This window comes from Callospermophilus lateralis, chromosome 10, assembly GCF_048772815.1.
Source record: "Callospermophilus lateralis isolate mCalLat2 chromosome 10, mCalLat2.hap1, whole genome shotgun sequence".
In the NCBI taxonomy this organism is placed as follows: Eukaryota; Metazoa; Chordata; class Mammalia; order Rodentia; family Sciuridae; genus Callospermophilus; species Callospermophilus lateralis.
Window position 1 is genome coordinate 130,427,115 of NC_135314.1, and position 18,250 is coordinate 130,445,364.

Sequence of the window (18,250 nt, forward strand, 5' to 3'; positions counted from 1 at the left end):
CCCAATGGATCTTTACACATTTAAGAAGAAGCTTCCATCTAAAAATGGTTTCTAAATAAGGACCTTCAATTTAAAGTAGTTTCATGGATATGGTAATTATGAATCACAGAACTCAAAGACAGTGTTCTGAGAAAATCTTGTAGGCCTAGTGTCTACACTACATATTAGGAGAGTTTCTGCTCAGTCATCACTCAGAGAAGAGGCTGCCACCGGATATTTCTGTTACTAAATTCTTTCATGTTATGGGACACATCTTAGCTGTGTATTACTATAAAAAAATCTCATAAAAAGAAAAAGGATTATTTTGGCTCACAGTTTTAGAGGTTTCAGCCAATTACAGCCTTGTTGCTTTGAGTGAGGCAGTACACTATAGAGCTCAGTCCACAATGGAGCAGAATCACTTGTTTCATGTCCAGGAAGTGAAAAAAAAAAGAAAGAAGAGAAGTCAGGGTCCCAGCTTTAAGAAGTGGGGCCTATTGGTCATTGGGGCATGACCAACAGGCCCCACCTCTACTAAAGTTGGCTCAACAGAATCAATCTGAGGATAAAGTCTTTAATATGTGAGCCTTTGGGGGACATTCCAGATTCAAACTATAGCAGGCATTCACTGAGTCCTTTCATTGTAAACATTACGATACTGTTTGGGTAAGTTACATTAGTCTGAAATGACCTCAATTAATGCTTATAATGTTACCCAACAGAACTGGCTTAAAATTTTTTAAAAAGAGCAAAGTTATGCGCAGAATTAGTAATCATGCCTGGGATATGAATACCAAATCGAAGTATTGAAGGTTATTTTAAGAATCACCATAAAAGCAGAAAAGTGAATTATTGCATAATGAGTTCACATACATGGATTTATTATAACAAATGAAAATAACAACTATTAAGCAACTAAATAGTTGTACCTCAAAATGAATTTCTGATGGGAAAGCATCATCAAGAATTCAAAAAGTAATGCATCAAAACTGGCCTTATGAAATTGAAAATAATGTGCCTTGGAAAACAATGCCAGTTGTCTCAGAAAGTGGCTTTAGTAATAACAAGGCAGACATAATGGAATGACTGCATGTGATGAATTCGAATATTATTTTCATAAAATTCGAGTGTGGGGAATAAATAATTCTCAATTTTACATAGTATGTGATTGTCTACATAATCTATAATGACAAACCCAGTTGTCAAAAGTTATAAAAGATTTATTTCTATTTTCTGTAAAATATTAGGATTTCTAATTGGCCTGGCCATATTTTGATGCTTTAAACTTACTTGGAATGCCTCTCCATGCCTTGAACTCACCCATGCCTGGCTTTCCCTAACCAGATAACAATCCTCTCTAAAACCTTAGGGGCGTCTCATAAATTCTGGCTTTCCCTTACCAGATAACAACCCTCTCTGAAACCCTAATGGCACCTCATCAATTCTAATGTTGGGATCTAAATTTACTCCCTAAGTGCTGAACCATTTAGACCATTAATCTATTATCTGCCTTTGAATTAAGCTTGTCAAAATTCTGTTATCTGTAAGTCCTCAAGACACCCCCTTTTGCAGTTTTCTGTGCTATAAAGCTTTGCTCCTATAAGCTGGAGTACTGTCTTCTATCCCACAGATTTTGGGAAAGGGACAGTCCTGGATAGTCGGAATTACAAGCTTGCTTTAATTTGATTTAAAATCGGAGTCAGTGGTCTTTTCTTTGCATCGTGGTTTAACAATAATACATATTTTATATAACATAAAATATATCATAACCAAAATTATAAATTTAATATTTTAAGCATTTGTTTATTTATTATTTCATTAAAATTGGTCTAAAATGTTTACTTGGACTTTTTTCATTGTGAAATTGAACAATGGTTATCACATATTCAGAACCATTCTGTATGTTGTCACATGCATTTATAGATATCTATTCCCTCCAATGTTCACTTTAGCTCCTGGCACTCTTCTCTTCTGTCCAAAGCTCCACGGACAATATACCCCGCTCCTGCTCATGACCCTTTGTCCTCTAGCCAACAAGAATTGTATGAGGAGTTCCAAGATGGCGGGCTAGAGGGAGGCTGCATTCTGTATCACTCTGTGACCTCAGATTCAAGTAGTGGGAATACTGTTTCTCTGTGAGTTATTAGAGGACTCCAGACTGCTGATCCTGTGTAGGAATCCTGGCCACTATGCTTGTGCAGGTCCCCAGACCTCAGCATCAGCACAGGACTCCAAGCCGCTTGCCCATGCAGGAACTCTGGTTGGCATGCCTGCACAGGACCCCTGGCATCAGTGCCCAAGCAGGACCCCTGGCCACCCACCCATGCAGGAATCCTGGCCACTGCTCCCACACAGGATCCCTGGCTGCTGCCCACATGCAGGACCTCTGGCTGCCACTCCCCCGTGAACCCCCATCTATCAACTTGGGGCTTCCCTGGTTGCCTCCATCTTGGAACACTGCAACCACTGTCACAGTCCCATACACACAGTAGCCTGCACTTAGAAACACAGGAGAGGGTCTGGAGACAGCTGATAGTCATAACACTGTACGCCACAAAGCTGCATCACTGAATACACCACCCAATGCCACCACCCAGCCCAAACCAACCTGATGCTCTATCTCTGAAAGCAGCCGCTTCCATCTGTGTCACTTAGGTGGGGCAACTCCTAGCTTGAGACACCAGCTGGGGCCTAGAAGCAATATCAAGGTACCTACAGTCCCCAACTCCCCCAGTAAGTGGTATACCCTACCTCCAGGAGCTCCACCCCCCAAGATTAACCCTTCTACCCTAATAACCTTTACCATCCTGAGGGCAGAGATACCAACTAACAACAGAGAGAAGGAAAGGAGGAAAGATACTGAACTCCAACAAAAATAATCCTTGCATTTTCCTTCAAGATTTTTTTCTTAATTTAAGGCTGTATATTGTTTGTTTTGGGATCTGTTAATTTTGTTCTCCCCATTAAAGGAGAATTGTTGGAACCCTACAGGGCCACTATAAGCCTATAGGGTAAAAACTGTGACACTTTGGATCCACATTGGTAGAAGGGAAGACACATGCACAACATGAAAAGGGATGGAAGTGCCCCAAACAAACTAAGATACCACAATATTAAATCCATGGCCAGCACAAATGAAGAAATGACAGAGAAGGAGTTTAGAATGTACATAATTAAAATATTCTGTGAATTAAAGGATGATATAAGAGAGCAAATACAGGTAGCAAAAGATCATTTTGATAAAGAGCTACATAGGCAAATACAGGAAGCAAAAGATTACTTTAATGAGACAGAGATTCTGAAAAAACAAACAAACAGAAATCTTGAAATGAAACAACCAAATTAAAAGCTCAACTGAAAGCATCATCAACAGACTAGAACACTTGGAAGACGGGACCTCAGACAATGAAGACAAAATATATAATCTTAAAAATAAAGTTGACTACACAGTGAAAATGGTAAGAAACCATGAGAAGAACATTCAAGAATTATGGGATAGAATAAAAAGACCAAATTTAGTAAATATTGGGATAGAAGAAGGCATAAAGTTACAAACCAAAGGAATGAACAATATAATTAATAAAATAATATCGGAAAATTTTCCAAACATGAAGAATGAATTGGAAAATAAAATACAAGAGGCTTACAGGACATCAAATATACAAACCCACAATAGAACCACACCAAGGCACATTATAATAAAAATGCCCAACATACAGACTAAGGAGATAATTTAAAAGCCACAATAGAAAAGAATCAGATTACATACAGGGGGAAACCAATTAGGATAACAAAAAATCTTATATACAGCAAAATTAAGCTTTAGATTTGATTATGAAATAATAAACTTCCATGATAAATAAAAGAATTTACTACTAGAAAGCCTACACTACAGAACATTCTTGGCAAAATATTCCATGAGGAGGAAATGAAAATTAACACTAAAAACCAGCAAAGGGAGGCATTACACTAAAGGAAAAACCAGTCAAAGGAGAAATACCAAAAATAAACAAAAATGACTGTAATACAAATCATGCCTCAATAATAACGCTGATTATTAATGGCCTAAACTCACCAATCAAAAGACACAGACTGGCAGATTTGATAAACACACACATGCGTGCGTGTGCCCGCACACACACACAACAATATGCTTCCTTCAAGAGACTCATCTCATAGGAAAATATATCCACAGACTGAAGATGAAAGGTTTGGAAAAAACATACCACTCACATGGACTGCGGAAATAAGCAGGGGTTTCCACTTCAAGGAAAGTTAATCAAAAGGGATAAAGAAGGATATTACATACCACTTAAGGGAACTACATCAAAAAGACATAACAATTATAAATATATATGCCCCAAACATATATGGAGCATCTACATTCATCAAACAAGCTCTTCTCAATTTCAAGAGTTAAACAGACCACAACACAATAATACTGGGTGACTTTAACCACCACTTCACCACTGGATAGATCTTCCAAACAAAAGCTAAATAAAGAAATTATAGAACTCAATAATACAATAAATAACTTATATTTAATAGACATACATAGAATATTTGATCCATCAATGAGCAAATACACTTTCATCTCAGCAGCACATGGATCCTTCTCTAAAATAGACCATATATTATGCTACAAAGCAACTCTTAGAAAATACAAAAAGGTAGAGATACCACTACCCTGCATTCTATCAGATAATAATGGAATAAAATTAGAAATCAATGATAAAATAAAAAATAAAAGCTACTCCAACACATGAAGACTAAATAATATGCTATTGAATGAACAATGTATTATAGAGGCATCAAAGAGGGGATTAAAAAAATTCTTACAGGTAAATGAGAACATTGATACAACATATCAAAATCTCTGGGACACTATGAAGGTAGTACTGAGAGGAAAGTTCATTGCATGGAGTTCATTCCTTAGAAGAAGAAAAAAATCAAAAATAAATGACCTAACATTACATCTCAAACTCTAGAAAAAATAACAAATCAACACCAAAGCAGTAGAAGACAGGAAATAATTAAAATCAGGGCTGGAATCAATGAAATTGAAACAAAAGAAACAATTTACAAAATTGACAAAACAAAAAGTTGGGTCTTTGAAAACATAAATAAAATTGAAAAATCTTCAGCCATGCTAATGAAGAGAAGGAGAGAGGAAACTCATTACTAACATACATGATGAAAAAGCTAATATCACAACAGACACTACAGAAATATGAAGATAATTAGAAATTATTTTGAAAACTTGTACTCCAATAAAATAGAAAATATCAAAGGCATTTACAAATTCCTAGAGTCATTTTATTTGCCCAAATTGAATCAGGATGATATACACAATTTAAACAGATCAATTTCAAGTGACGAAATAGAAGAAGCCATCAGAAGCCTACCAACCAAAAAAAGCCCAGGACTGGATGGATATACAACCAAGTTCCACAAGACCTTTAAACTAATATCAATACTCTTCAATTTATTTCAGGAAATAGAAAAAGAGGCAGTACTTCTAAACTTATTCTATGAGGCCACTATCACCCTGATTCCAAAACCAGGCAAGGACACATCAAAGAAAGAAAACTTCAGACCAAAATTTCTACTGAACATACATGTAAAAATTCTAAATAAAATTCTGGCAAATCAAGCACAAAAACATATTAAAAAGATAGAGCACCAGAATAAAGTAGGGTTCATCCCAGGAATGCAAGGTTGGTTCAACATACAGAAATCAATAAATGTAATTCATCACATCAACAGACTTAAAAGATAAGAAAAAGCATTTGACAAAATACAGTACCCCTTCATGTTAAAAACCCTAGAAAAACTAGGGATAGTAGGAACATATTTCGACATTGTAAGTGCTATCTATGCTAAGCCCAAGGCCAACCTCATTCTAAATGGAAAAAAAACCCGAAAGCATTCCCTCTGAAAAGTGGAACAAGACAGGGATGTCCCCTTTCTTCACTTCTATTTAACATAATTCTTAAAACTATAGCCAGAGCAATTAAACAGATGAAAGAAATTAAAGGGATATGGATAGGAAAAGAAGAACTCATACTATCACTATTTGCCAATGACAGGATTCTATATTTAGAAAATCCAAAAAACTCCACCAGAAAACTTCTCGAACTAGTAAATGAATTCAGCAATGTAGCAGGATATAAAGTCAACACCAATAAATAAAAGGCATTTCAGTGACAAATTCTCTGAAAGAGAAACTAGGGAAACTACCCCATTCACAAGAGCCTCAAAAAAAAAAAAAAACTTGAGAATCAACTTAACAAAAGAGGTGAAAGACCTCTACAATGAAAACTAAAGAATGCTAAAGAAGAAATTAAAGAAGACCTTGGAAGATGTCTTGTTCTTGGATAGGCAGAACTAATATTGTCAAAATGACCATACTACCAAAAGCTCTGTACAGATTTAATGCAATTCCAATCACAATCCCAATGACCTTCCTCATAGAAAGAGAAAAGTAATCATGAAATTCATCTGTAAAAATAAGAGACCCAGAATAGCTAAAGCAATCCTTAGCAGGAAGAGTGAATCAGGTGGCATCACTATACCAGACCTTAAACTATACTACATAGCAATAGTAACAAAAACAGCATGGTATTGGCACCACAATAGACTGGTAGACCAATGGTACAGAATAGAAGACACAGAGACTAACCCACATAAGTATAGTTATCTCATATTAGACAAAGGCGCCAAAAACATGCATTGGAGAAAGATAGCCTCTTCAACAAATGGTGCTGGGAAAACTGGAAATCCATATGCGACAAAATGAAATTAAGCACAAATCTCAAATCAAAGTGGATCAAGGACCCAAATTAGACCAGAAACCCTGCATCTAATAGAAGAAAAAGTAGGCCAAAATCTTCATCATGTTGGATTAGGCCCTGACTTCCTTAATAAGACTCCTATAGTGCAAGAAATTAAATCAAGAATTGATAAATGGATGGATTCAAACTGGAAAGCTTCTTCTCAGTGAAAGAAACAGTGAGGTGAAGAGAGAGCCTACAGAATGGGAGCAAATTTTTACCACTCACACATCAGATAAAGAACTAATCTCAGAATATATGAAGAACTCAAAAAACAAAACACACACACACACACACACACACACACACACAAAACCCCAAAACCCCCAAATAACCCAATCAATAAATGGGCTAAGAAACTGAACAGATACTTCTCAGAAGATGATACACAATCAATTAACAAATATATGAAAAAGTGTTCAACATCTCTAGCAATTACAGAAATGCAAATCAAAACTATTCTAAGATTTAATCTCACTCCAGTCAGAATGGCAGCTATTAAAAACCCAAACAACAGTTAAGTGTTGGTGAGGATGTGGGGAGAAAGGCACATTCATACATTGCTGGTGGGACTACAAATTGGTGCAGCCAAAATGGAAAACAGTATGGAGATTCCTTGGAAATCCTGGGATGGAACCACCATTTGACCCAGCTATCCCCTCTACGAATTATACCCAAAGAACATATACTTAAGAACAGCACACTACAGTGACATAGTCATATCAATGTTTATAACTGCACAACTCATGATAGCTAAATTGTGGAACCAACCTAGATGTCCTTCAACAGATGAATGGATAAAGAAACTGTGATATATATACACAATGGAATATTACTTGCATTAAAAGAGAATAAAATCATGACATGTGCAGGTAAATGGATGGAGTTGGAGAATATCATGCTAAGTAAGCCAATTCTAAAATACCAAATTTTGAATGTTTTCTCTGATAAATGGATGCTGATCCATAATGGGGGTGATGGGGGAGCATGGAAGTAATAGAGGAACTTTGTAGAGGGAAAAGGGGAGGGAGGGGAAGGCAGGGGGCATGAAGTGTTAGAATCTTCTCTAGGAAAGGTGGTGGAATGAGATGGACATCATTACCCTAAGTACATGTGACTCTACTTTGTGACTCTACTTTGTGTACAACCAGAGAAATGAAAAATTGTGCTCTATATGTGTACTATTAATTGAAATGCATTCTGCTGTCATGTACAACAAATTAGAATAAATAAATAAATTTTAAAAAATAAAATAAAGAAGAAAAAAATCATGATATCTATATCAGACTGAAATGCACATAGTGGTTATTATAAATTTGAAGTTTATTAACTTATTTGGATGCAACCTCATTTTCATGCCTCGGTTTCTTAATTTTCTTAGAAGGATATTTTCACCTACACATATGATATTTAACAACACTACAAAGCAGAGTAGTAGCTTTGGTAGTGATAGAATCTTCTCTTGTTGAGGTTGACTCTGATCAAGGAAAAAAAATTAGAACATGACAACTGAGATATTGTACAAGAGCTTTTTGCAAAATCCTGTCAAAGAAAGGCTAAAGCATTATCAATAGCAATTAGTAAACCCTTTAAGCTTCAAATTCAATGTAGTCAACAAACGTATCTCCTGGAATTTAATGGAAAGTACTACTCCTGAGGGCTGGATTCAACTGTGCTGATATGGATTTAAATTACTAATCCAAAAAGAATTCCACACTGTAAACAAAGTCAATTTCACAAACATATATTTGGGAGTATGTCTGAAAATCTGTTAACATTTTCAAGTGGAAAAATTATCCTATATTTCAATTCTATAGTTCTTCAAAAGAAAAAAAATTAAAGGCTATTATTTCTACAAACATATCTTTCTTTGGCTTTTAGAATAAGGGACTAAGAAAATGCTATCCATGAATCCCACTTCTTAAAAAGTGAGACACTGGTACTGAAACCTGTTTAGAAGCAATTAGGCAAATTAAGCCTGACAGCATGACTTCAGAAGGGTTGCTGTGTAAGCCCCCATCTGCAATGAGAATTTGCATTGAAGCAAGGAACAGCTGATACATTTCAAAAAGATACAATTCTTAGCCCAGCTACTGGAGAAGCCAAGGCAGGGGGAATTGTAGTTTAATTTAGCAAGACTGTCTCAAAATTAAAAATTAGGGCTGGGAATGGAGGTCAGTGGTAGAACGCTTTGCCTAGTATATATAGGCAAGTGCTTGATGTTTTGATCTTCTGTGTTTGATCTTCAGAACTAAAAAAAATAAAAATAAAAAAATAAAACAAGTCTGGGGTGCTTTCCATAAATCTCCTTTTCCTTAGATAGAATACAGTGGAGTGAGATGATAATAATGATTTCAGATTTCTGTTTAGTCTTTTCAAAGGGAGGAAGGCATATGATGAAGCAGGTCTGCCTCCCGCCAATAAAGAACCTCAGGATATGGAGAAGGTCTGTGACTGACGAATGGAAGCAGGACAAAAATGGCTAAATTTTTCTTTGTATGTTGCTATTTCAAAATAAGATCCTCACCCCACAAAGTATACAGGTTTGAACAGAACTTAGCTGAAGGAAAAATAGGTAATGAGGATATTTTTGGCTTTTATTTTGAAATTAATCAAATGTGATTGATTATACAAAGTTCCAGTTTAAGTGTAATTATCATTTTAGGTTGGAGTTGGGCAGAACAACAGACAATGAAGAAAAATCTACAATATTATGGTAAAGATATATTTACATGGTGATTGGCAATATTTGTCTTAATATGGAAAAGTGATATTAGGTTAAAACTAAAAAAGAAGACAAACTTTTAAAAAATTCTCAGAAACATATTTGTTTAAAAAACTCATTAAACTCACCACTGATCTTTTTTTTTTATTACTCTTATTTGTATTCTAAATCTCTATTTTTTAAAAAAGGCAGACTGGGCTGGGGATGTGGCTCAAGTGGTAGCACGCTCACCTGGCATGCGTGCGGCCCAGGTTCGATCCTCAGCACCACATACAAAGATGTTGTGTGCGCCGAAAACTAAAAAATAAATATTAAAAAATTCTCTCTCTAAAAAAAAAAAAATAAAATAAAAAATAAAAAAGGCAGACTACATGCCTGGAATCTGTTTCTCCTCTTCACTTTCCTTTTTCTATTGCTAACCAAGAATGATCAGGAAGGGGCTGGAGACATAGCTCAGTGGTAGAATGTCTAACATGTGAGAGTTCCTGGGGAAGTAGGAGGCGGGTGAGGTGGTGGAAAACTCATGAGGAGACAGACTGCTTCTATAAAGCAGAACTAATTCTATGCCTGGTTGGATCTGACTTAGATATGTGTGGTGGCAGAAATAATGAGCAAGATCTCTACTCCTCAGAAAAACTGACTCTTTTTCAAAGACAGGGCAAACTGGCCCATGATCATTCTTTAAAGTCATCTGAATTACTGACCAGATCAGTTACAAACTGAAGGGCAGAAGACTCTTTTATATCCAAGACATTTGAAAAGTTATATTTTTAGTTCTTCTGCAAATATATATATAATAAGGTTCATTCATTCTGGAGAGGAAGTGAATATGTAGACAGAACAGGAAACGTGTACAATCAGAATTCCACTCTAGGTAGAAGTTTCCAAATTCAGCTGTTTCAGAATCACCTGGGATGCTTATTTAAAAAGATGGCTGGGCCCCACCCCAAACTGTAGATTAAAATCTTTGCATTTAAAAAACCTCCCTACCCTAAATCCTGGTGATTCTGTATTTACAAGGCTTGAAAACAGCTGCTCTTAGGGCAGTGTTGAGAAGTCCTTTGCTGCAAATCATTAACATTCCTGGTATTGATTACTTACGTGTAAACTTTAAGAACAAAATCCTTTTCTTCCTTTAATTCTGTGAGTGACTGGAGGACATCCAAGATGCTTAGGACTGCACAGCCATATGGTCGCCTGTAGTGCAGATGAGCAGGGCCCTTCTTGGAGTCATTCAGGAGCATCCGGCCTTGGGCAGAGCAGAAAGCACTAGTCACGCTGAGAACTCCATGCCCCTCTCCATCATCTCCTGATTGTCACTCAAGGATGCCAGAGCTACAGGGACCTAAGAGATCCTTCAAGTTGAAATACTAAAGGGTTGCAGGGAATCATCCAAGGATATTTATGTCGAAAAAACCCAAATAGGCCAAGGCTCCTTTCCTGCCCCACACTCTGTCAATCATCCTTATCACCTATCTTGAAATCAACACAACAGTCCATTTATTAATCACATGAGAATAAATGAGTGACCTTAGGAATTTCTTAGAAAAATAAATGAGCTAATACATTTAAACTTGACAGGCAAATTAAGGATAGAAAGTTCAACATTTTTTGCTGCTGATTAAAAACTATGTGAGCACAGATAAGGAGGAGACCGTGTTCCTCTCCACCCCCCCCGCCCCGCCCCAATTTTGTTGCCAAAGGTGCTCCAGAACCACTGTGGAAATAGAAACATTCTTATGAAGTGGATGGATGCTTACTTTTCCTATATATCAACACTGTGCCAACAGTGGCAAGAGGACTTATAAATTCTAGTACCTCAACAAATGCTTTAGTAATTACACAAAAATAGTGTTTTTTTTTTTTTTTTTGTGGGGGCAAGGGACTAAAAACATCCTTTGACAAAATGTACAAAATGATATGCTATAACCCAAACTACAAAGGAAACTTTGTTAGTTAGAGCTGCAAAAGTTATGCCATAAACTTGAAATAAGTTTAGACAAACCCACAATAAAACAGCAAGGAAAATCAGTTTTTTTCATTTCAGTTGGAGTGGAAATGAAATTCTATCCTTCTTTTGGAGTGATGACAATAACTCTAATTTTGTGGAATATGGTATAGATAGATAATTTTGGATACAAACCACAGCAAAGGGAATGTGCCATCTGTTAAGTTGGCACTCCTGGCAACTTCTGTAAGATTTTTGAGGGGGAAGGTAGGTATACGGAGAGGATATTGTGATTGAGAGACTGTCTCAAACCAGACTACTTAAAATAAAAAGTTTGTGAAGAATCCCACCATTATATGTAATTATAATGCACCAGTAAAAAATAAAATTAAAAAATTTGGATCTAAAAGCAAATATGGAGAAGGTTTCAAGTGGGAAAAAATGCATTCATTTATATCAAACCTAGCTACTGCAGCAGCTGACCTCTTACAACTCAAACAATAACAACAGTAACAAAAAGCAAATTCTAATCCTGAGACCTGAAATAAAAGGAAAGAGCTGGGAAGAAGACAAAACTTAGGCTTAGTGAATATATACATATTCCAAGTAGGGCCAGTCTTACTCATGTGAATGGGTAAAGTGGACCGTACCTATTCGGATCACATGGGCAACAATATGTAAGTCTCTCTTCATGTCTTTGCTGCTCAGATCCTAAGAAAAGGAAAGAAAAAAGAAATAAATTCAGGCAAGTAATATTCAGAAAATAATAAAGTTTCATTTTAAACCTCATAGTGCTTTGTTTTTTGTATATGTTATAGGTAGGGGGAGGGAGATTACAATATACAACACTTTAGTGTTTATAAGAGTGCTATGAAAGTTTGGATATTCTATATGCTTTGGTTGTTTATTTTATTTATAATATTTTCCAGCTTTCATTTTGACTGTCCCCCCCCAGAAAAACCCCAAATATTTACAAAAGTTGTACTTTGGAAATCTTCATGATTTCACCTCATTTCCTCCACTTTTAAATTTGTTTTTATTTTTAAATTTGTTCTAATTAGTTATATATGAAACTAGAATGAAGTAGGATACATCATACATAAATGGAGTATAATTTCTCATTCTTCTGGTTGTACATGATGTAGAATCCCACCAGTCATGAGGTCATATATGTACATAGGGTAATAATGTATGTACATAGGGTAATAATATCTGATTAATTCTACCTTTCTACCTGGATACTTGCTCCCTCCCTACACTCCCCTCTCCCTAAAGTACCTCTATTATCCATTAGCATGCCCCCTTCTTATTGTGAGTTAGCATCTGCATATCAGAGAAAATATTTGGCCTTTGGCTTTTTGGGATTGGCTTATTTTGCTTAGCAAGATATTCTCCAGCTTTATTCATTTACCAGAAAATGAATAAATTTTTATTTATTAATTTCATTCTTCTTTAAGGCTGAGTAATATTCCATTTGGTATATATGTCACATTTTCTTTATTCATTCATCTGTTGAAGGGCCTCTAGGTTGGTTAAAATAGTTTATCTATTGTGAATTGAGTTGCTATAAACATGGATGTTTGCCTCATGTTTCTTCTATCATCCCCTAAATACATTTTGTCACAAAAGGAATAAATGTTCAGAGCAGAAAAGAATAGGAAAACCTCAAAAGCTTATCAGTGACAAAAAGCTTTTTCTCTACTCATTTTATATATATTCCATTGTCCACAAATGATTATTACACTTTGGCTATGGTACCTTTGAAAGAGATTAATTTGAGTTGCCTGACTTGCTTGGTATCAGAGCATAGGACTATTAATAGTGATTCACTTGGGGCTGGGGATGTGGCTCAGTGGTAGAGTACTTGCCTAGAATGCATAAGGCCTTCAGTTCAATCCCTAGCACTGAAAAGAATGATTAATTTGGTTTTAATTAAACCTTGATAATTTGATGTACATTTCAAAGTTTAGACATTTATAATTTATAAAGTTAAAAATGTTTTTATTGGAAAAATTTAAGGGCTTCCATTATTATTATTTCCAGTTCGATCGAACCTAGGACAGCTTTGACACTGAAGTATAACTCTAGTCTTTACTTTGAGATAAGGTCTCTCTAAGTTGCCCAGGCTGGTTTGGAACTTGATCCTCCTTCCTCAACCTCCAGAGTTGCTGGGGTTACAGGTGTGCACCACTATGCCTAGCCTAAGGGTTTCCTTTAAATAAACAAATAGTGTTTTCTGAGAATCAGAAAATTTTTAAATCACAGTTACAAAACTCATTCTTACACATTAAGGATTCATAATCAGAACACATTCTAAAATAAAATGTTTGTTTACTTATATTTTAGTACATTATACTTGAAATAATAAAATTTCCTTTAATATATATTCCATTTCAGATTTTTCATCAGGTTATCAACTCACTGCTCACTTCTGGCTATTACTGTGATTCAGTGATAATGAATGAGGGAAGAGTCCCTTAGTTCCCTTTCCTTTTCATACTTCATCTTTTGATTGGTTCCAGATCCCAATTAAAAAAAAGACAATGGAGGGGGTCAGTCATGATTTGGAGTGACTTTAGTTTTAAATAATTTTTATACTCTGTTAGAGGATTAGCACTAAGGTGAAGCAAGCAAGGCTCCTAAGGGGAGAAATTTAAGGAGATGTTCACTCTCAGGATACTGTACTTTGCTTGCCTTACCCCTGTTCCAGCCCTGCCATGGTGAATGACCTTGAACACATGAAAGAAAAGGAGATATTAAAAACTAATGTAAAATGGTGAAAGTGAAACTTTTTTTCATGTTTAGTGTTTTATTTTTGTATATTTATTTTTTTTTAGTATTTGGCGGACACAACATCTTTGTTTGTATGTGGTGCTGAGGATTGAACCCGGGCCGCACGCATGCCAGGCGAGCGCGCTACCTCTTGAGCCACATCCCCAGCCCGATGTTTAGTGTTTTAAATTTGACTAATTTTGACATAAATGTGATGCCTTTAAAATCTAGACGGTTACAGCACTCTTACAATAGTTAACACATAATGAAATAGGCTATAAAATAATTTAACATAATTGATATTTCTGGATCATAAAGATATATTTTTACATGAAAGTTGTCTTTTAATATTGAAAAGATGTTTCAGGCTCCATTCCAGCAATTCCTCTAATTTATAATGGAATTTAAAATAATACTATCCAAATAGTGCTATATTTAGATACTTACTAAGATGGTTACTAATTAATAAATACAAATTGAAAAACAGGTTACCTTTTTTACACTTTTGGAGATTAAAATATGTCTATAACTGAAAGGTCTAGAATAAATTTCAAAATGAAATGATTTCTTCTATTATAGTCTAGGTTGTGTTAACTCAAACTATCAAATGGCAAAGAAACAACAATTAATGTTGGTGAGGATGTGGAGGAAACACATACACTAGTACACTGCTGGTGGAAATGCAAATTGATGCTATCATTTTGGAAAGCAGTATGGAGGTTCCTCAGAAAACTTGGAATAGAATCACTATTTGACCCAGCTATTCCTCTTCTTGGTTTATACCCAAAGGACTTAAAATCAGCATATTGCAGTAATGCAGTGACATCAATGTTTAGAGCAGCTCAATTCACAAAAGCTAATCTATGGAACTAACTTAGGTTCCTTCAACAGGTGAATGAATTAAAAAATGTGATTGATATATATATGATGGAATATTATTCAGCCTTAAAGAAAAGTATGTTTTTAATAACCCTGTGATAACTGTCTTCAACCATGCACTTACATTTAATAAAATGAGGCTGGAGAACATCATGCTAAGTAAAATATTCCAATCCCAAAAAAACCAAAAGCTGAATGTTTTCTCTGATTTGTGGATGCCAATTCACAATGGCAGGGTTGGCTAGGGAAGAATAGAGTTACTTTAGATTAGGTAGAGGGGAGTGAAGGGGAGGGGAGGGGGTATGGGGGTAGGAAGATTAGTAGAATGAATCAGACATTAATCTATGTACGTATATAACTATATTACCGGTGGGATTCTACATCATGTATAACCAGAAGAATGAGAAATTATACTCCATTATATATGATGTTTAAAAGTGTATTCTATTGTCAGGTGTAACAAATTAAAACAAATAAAAAATTTTAAAAACCATACTCTTGAAGACTAAGTACCAAGTGTGGCTACTCATGTTAAAATACAAAGACCTGTTAAATCAAGATGGAAAGAGAGATGATGCACTCATCATCTAATGAGTAGGATTTGAATCCTAACTGCATGGCAGGAATTAGATATGCTCACTGGACTATACTCTCCGAACCTATGTAACTAGGAAGCTGGTGACCCACTACACAGTGGGTAGAGATGAGTGAGGACAGTGATTCAAGGCCCAACATCTTAGTTATTTATGTTCAATTTGAAAGTTGGAAAAGTTAGTTAATTTATTTCCCTATACCTGAGCTATTCTTTTTCTGTAGAGATAATGGGACTTACAAATATAAATTATAGCCATTTTTTTCACATTTAAGCTGCAGAAAATAAGAAATAGGTTATTAGAGTAATAATTTCAGAACTCCAAGAAATCAGCACCTAAAATCCCATTTTGAAGTGTGGAAAAATATAAATAAATGTACAAAATATGATTACAGCTAATGCAGGGAAAATAGTACAAGTTCATTCTCCAGTGGGTCACTCAAACATAACAGTAAGTAGCATACATTTACTTATTTATTTATGTAAAAAATAATTTTTGAGACCTCAGTATTTGTCACACACTGTGTGTGAGGTATTGGATATCTAGTAATGAGTAAATACACATAGATATACTTTCACTCACTCATACATACAGCCATTGTTTATTATGAAAGTCAACAAATTCCTCATTGTATTGGAAATTCATGTAAATATGAAACACTCTTGAATAAATTCTTTCTTCATAGGAAACCCTAAAATCTAACACAGAGATAATAAGGTTTCAAAGAGAAAGGATTGTATCACTGATAATGTGAATGTAATGTGGCTCTGAAATCTGCTAAATCTGGCACCCTTTTCCTGATGTTAAGTTAGGTAAACAGATCAGCATCAACTATTTTTGTGGCTGCATTTACTTTCATTTTTATTTTTCATGTGTTCATTTCAGTTATACATGTCAGTAGAATGTATTTTGACATATATACATGACTCCACTTGTGGCTGCATTTTTTTTTGCATTTATTGAGACTTTGTAGCACATATAGCAATCTGGAAGTCTCCTTTAGTTTATAGGATTAACTCAAGTCTTGGATAATAAAGTAAAATATGAAAGTCTTGACTAAGCTAATCTTGTTCAGAAATCTCATGTGCTTTGTAAAAATGCCTCAAATCTTGTTTGGAAACTTTTTTAAAAATCCAGGGCTGTACTACAAAGTGAACTATGGAAGCAATATATTTAGTAGGTTTGTTCTTTCTCAGTGTGGCAGAACAGGAGCATATCATGAGTGTTGAATGCATCTTTGATTTATAAAATTGGAACTACAGCTTTGGCCTCTGGGCCCATACAGATAATTAAAATGCTAAATGAAAATTTTGTTTTACTGCAATTACATCCAAATATCATCATAATCAAGTTCATTTTTCAAGTGACAAGGACTACTTATCATATTTGAGGATGGCACATACACATAGGTCTGTTCCCACAAATCCAAGGAACAAGGCATCAACATTTTCTCCTGTTATTTTACTAGATACTAGAGGACCAGGACCTGAAAACACCTTCCAAAATTACTGAAATATTGTAGAGAGATGTGTCTCATCTCCTTCTGTTTCAGAAGAAGGGTCTCAGAGAACCACGTTAGTGGTTAGGTACTCTCTTTTCCTTCTTGCATTACCTTCTAAGCCTTGAATACTGAGTTCAAAGATGGACAAAACATTATTTTAGCTTGGCTAGATTAATAAATATTTTTGTGTATCTGGAACATTTAAAGTTAAAGCTGTTCCTGTGAAAGTAGTTTCTAATTCTGTAATAACATCATTTGACATTTTGAAAGATTAAGGTATAGTAAATGAACTGAAGTCAGATGAACAAATACAGTTTTAGCTTTCAAAGAAAATCACACATTATATCCCAGATAAATACTGTTTGCATTCATGAGGCATAATGTAAACTTTTAGATATCACTTATCAATCACATACCACATGCAAGGTCATTGACAATTTGAGACTATCACATTTCCTAAGCTCAGTGAATTTTGATGTATCTTTTGATGTATCACTGAAATAGATCAAAGAACCCATAATAGTCAAAACATATTTAAAATTGTGACAGTCTTATTTTCTTTTTCAGCAAATAAGTGAACTCAAAGTTGGATAGTTTTTTAATGGGACAAAAATAAATCAGAATCAATTTGAAGAATATACAAGGCAATGTGGTATTGTGAGGTTTAACACTTTTCATTAAGCAAATTACACAACCTTCTCTGAGTTGATGGCTCCATGATTGCAGAGACCATGAACAACAGCATGGTTATTCAGAAAAAATCCTAATGTTCAGATCACAGCAGAAAAAGACTTCCCATGTGGTATTTGAAAGAGGACTATTGAGTTTTTCTATCTTTATTTGAACTTACTTATAGACTGCTAAAGTGTAGATTTAGTGGACACATTTTAGAGAAAACTATGCTTACATATCAGAGAAATTCCCAGTGCCTTGGATAACAATAGTAAAACAGAGTTAAGCCAGATTTTGTGGGAAGTAGTTTATAAAATCTGCACCAGTGAAAGGTCCTTGATTATATTT

General features: G+C 35.1%; 1 protein-coding gene across 1 annotated transcript in view; it reads right to left on the reverse strand.

The window, feature by feature from the left end:
• Positions 1 to 18,250, reverse strand: part of Dock3 (dedicator of cytokinesis 3) — a 589,707-nt gene that overhangs the window by 168,107 nt on the left and 403,350 nt on the right. The window contains exons 11-12 of the mRNA XM_076867085.1: positions 12,136 to 12,196; positions 10,639 to 10,786 (exon numbers count right to left, since the gene is read on the reverse strand). Coding sequence (XP_076723200.1) covers positions 10,639 to 10,786; positions 12,136 to 12,196 — 209 coding nt within the window. The remainder of the gene's footprint in view (positions 1 to 10,638; positions 10,787 to 12,135; positions 12,197 to 18,250) is intronic.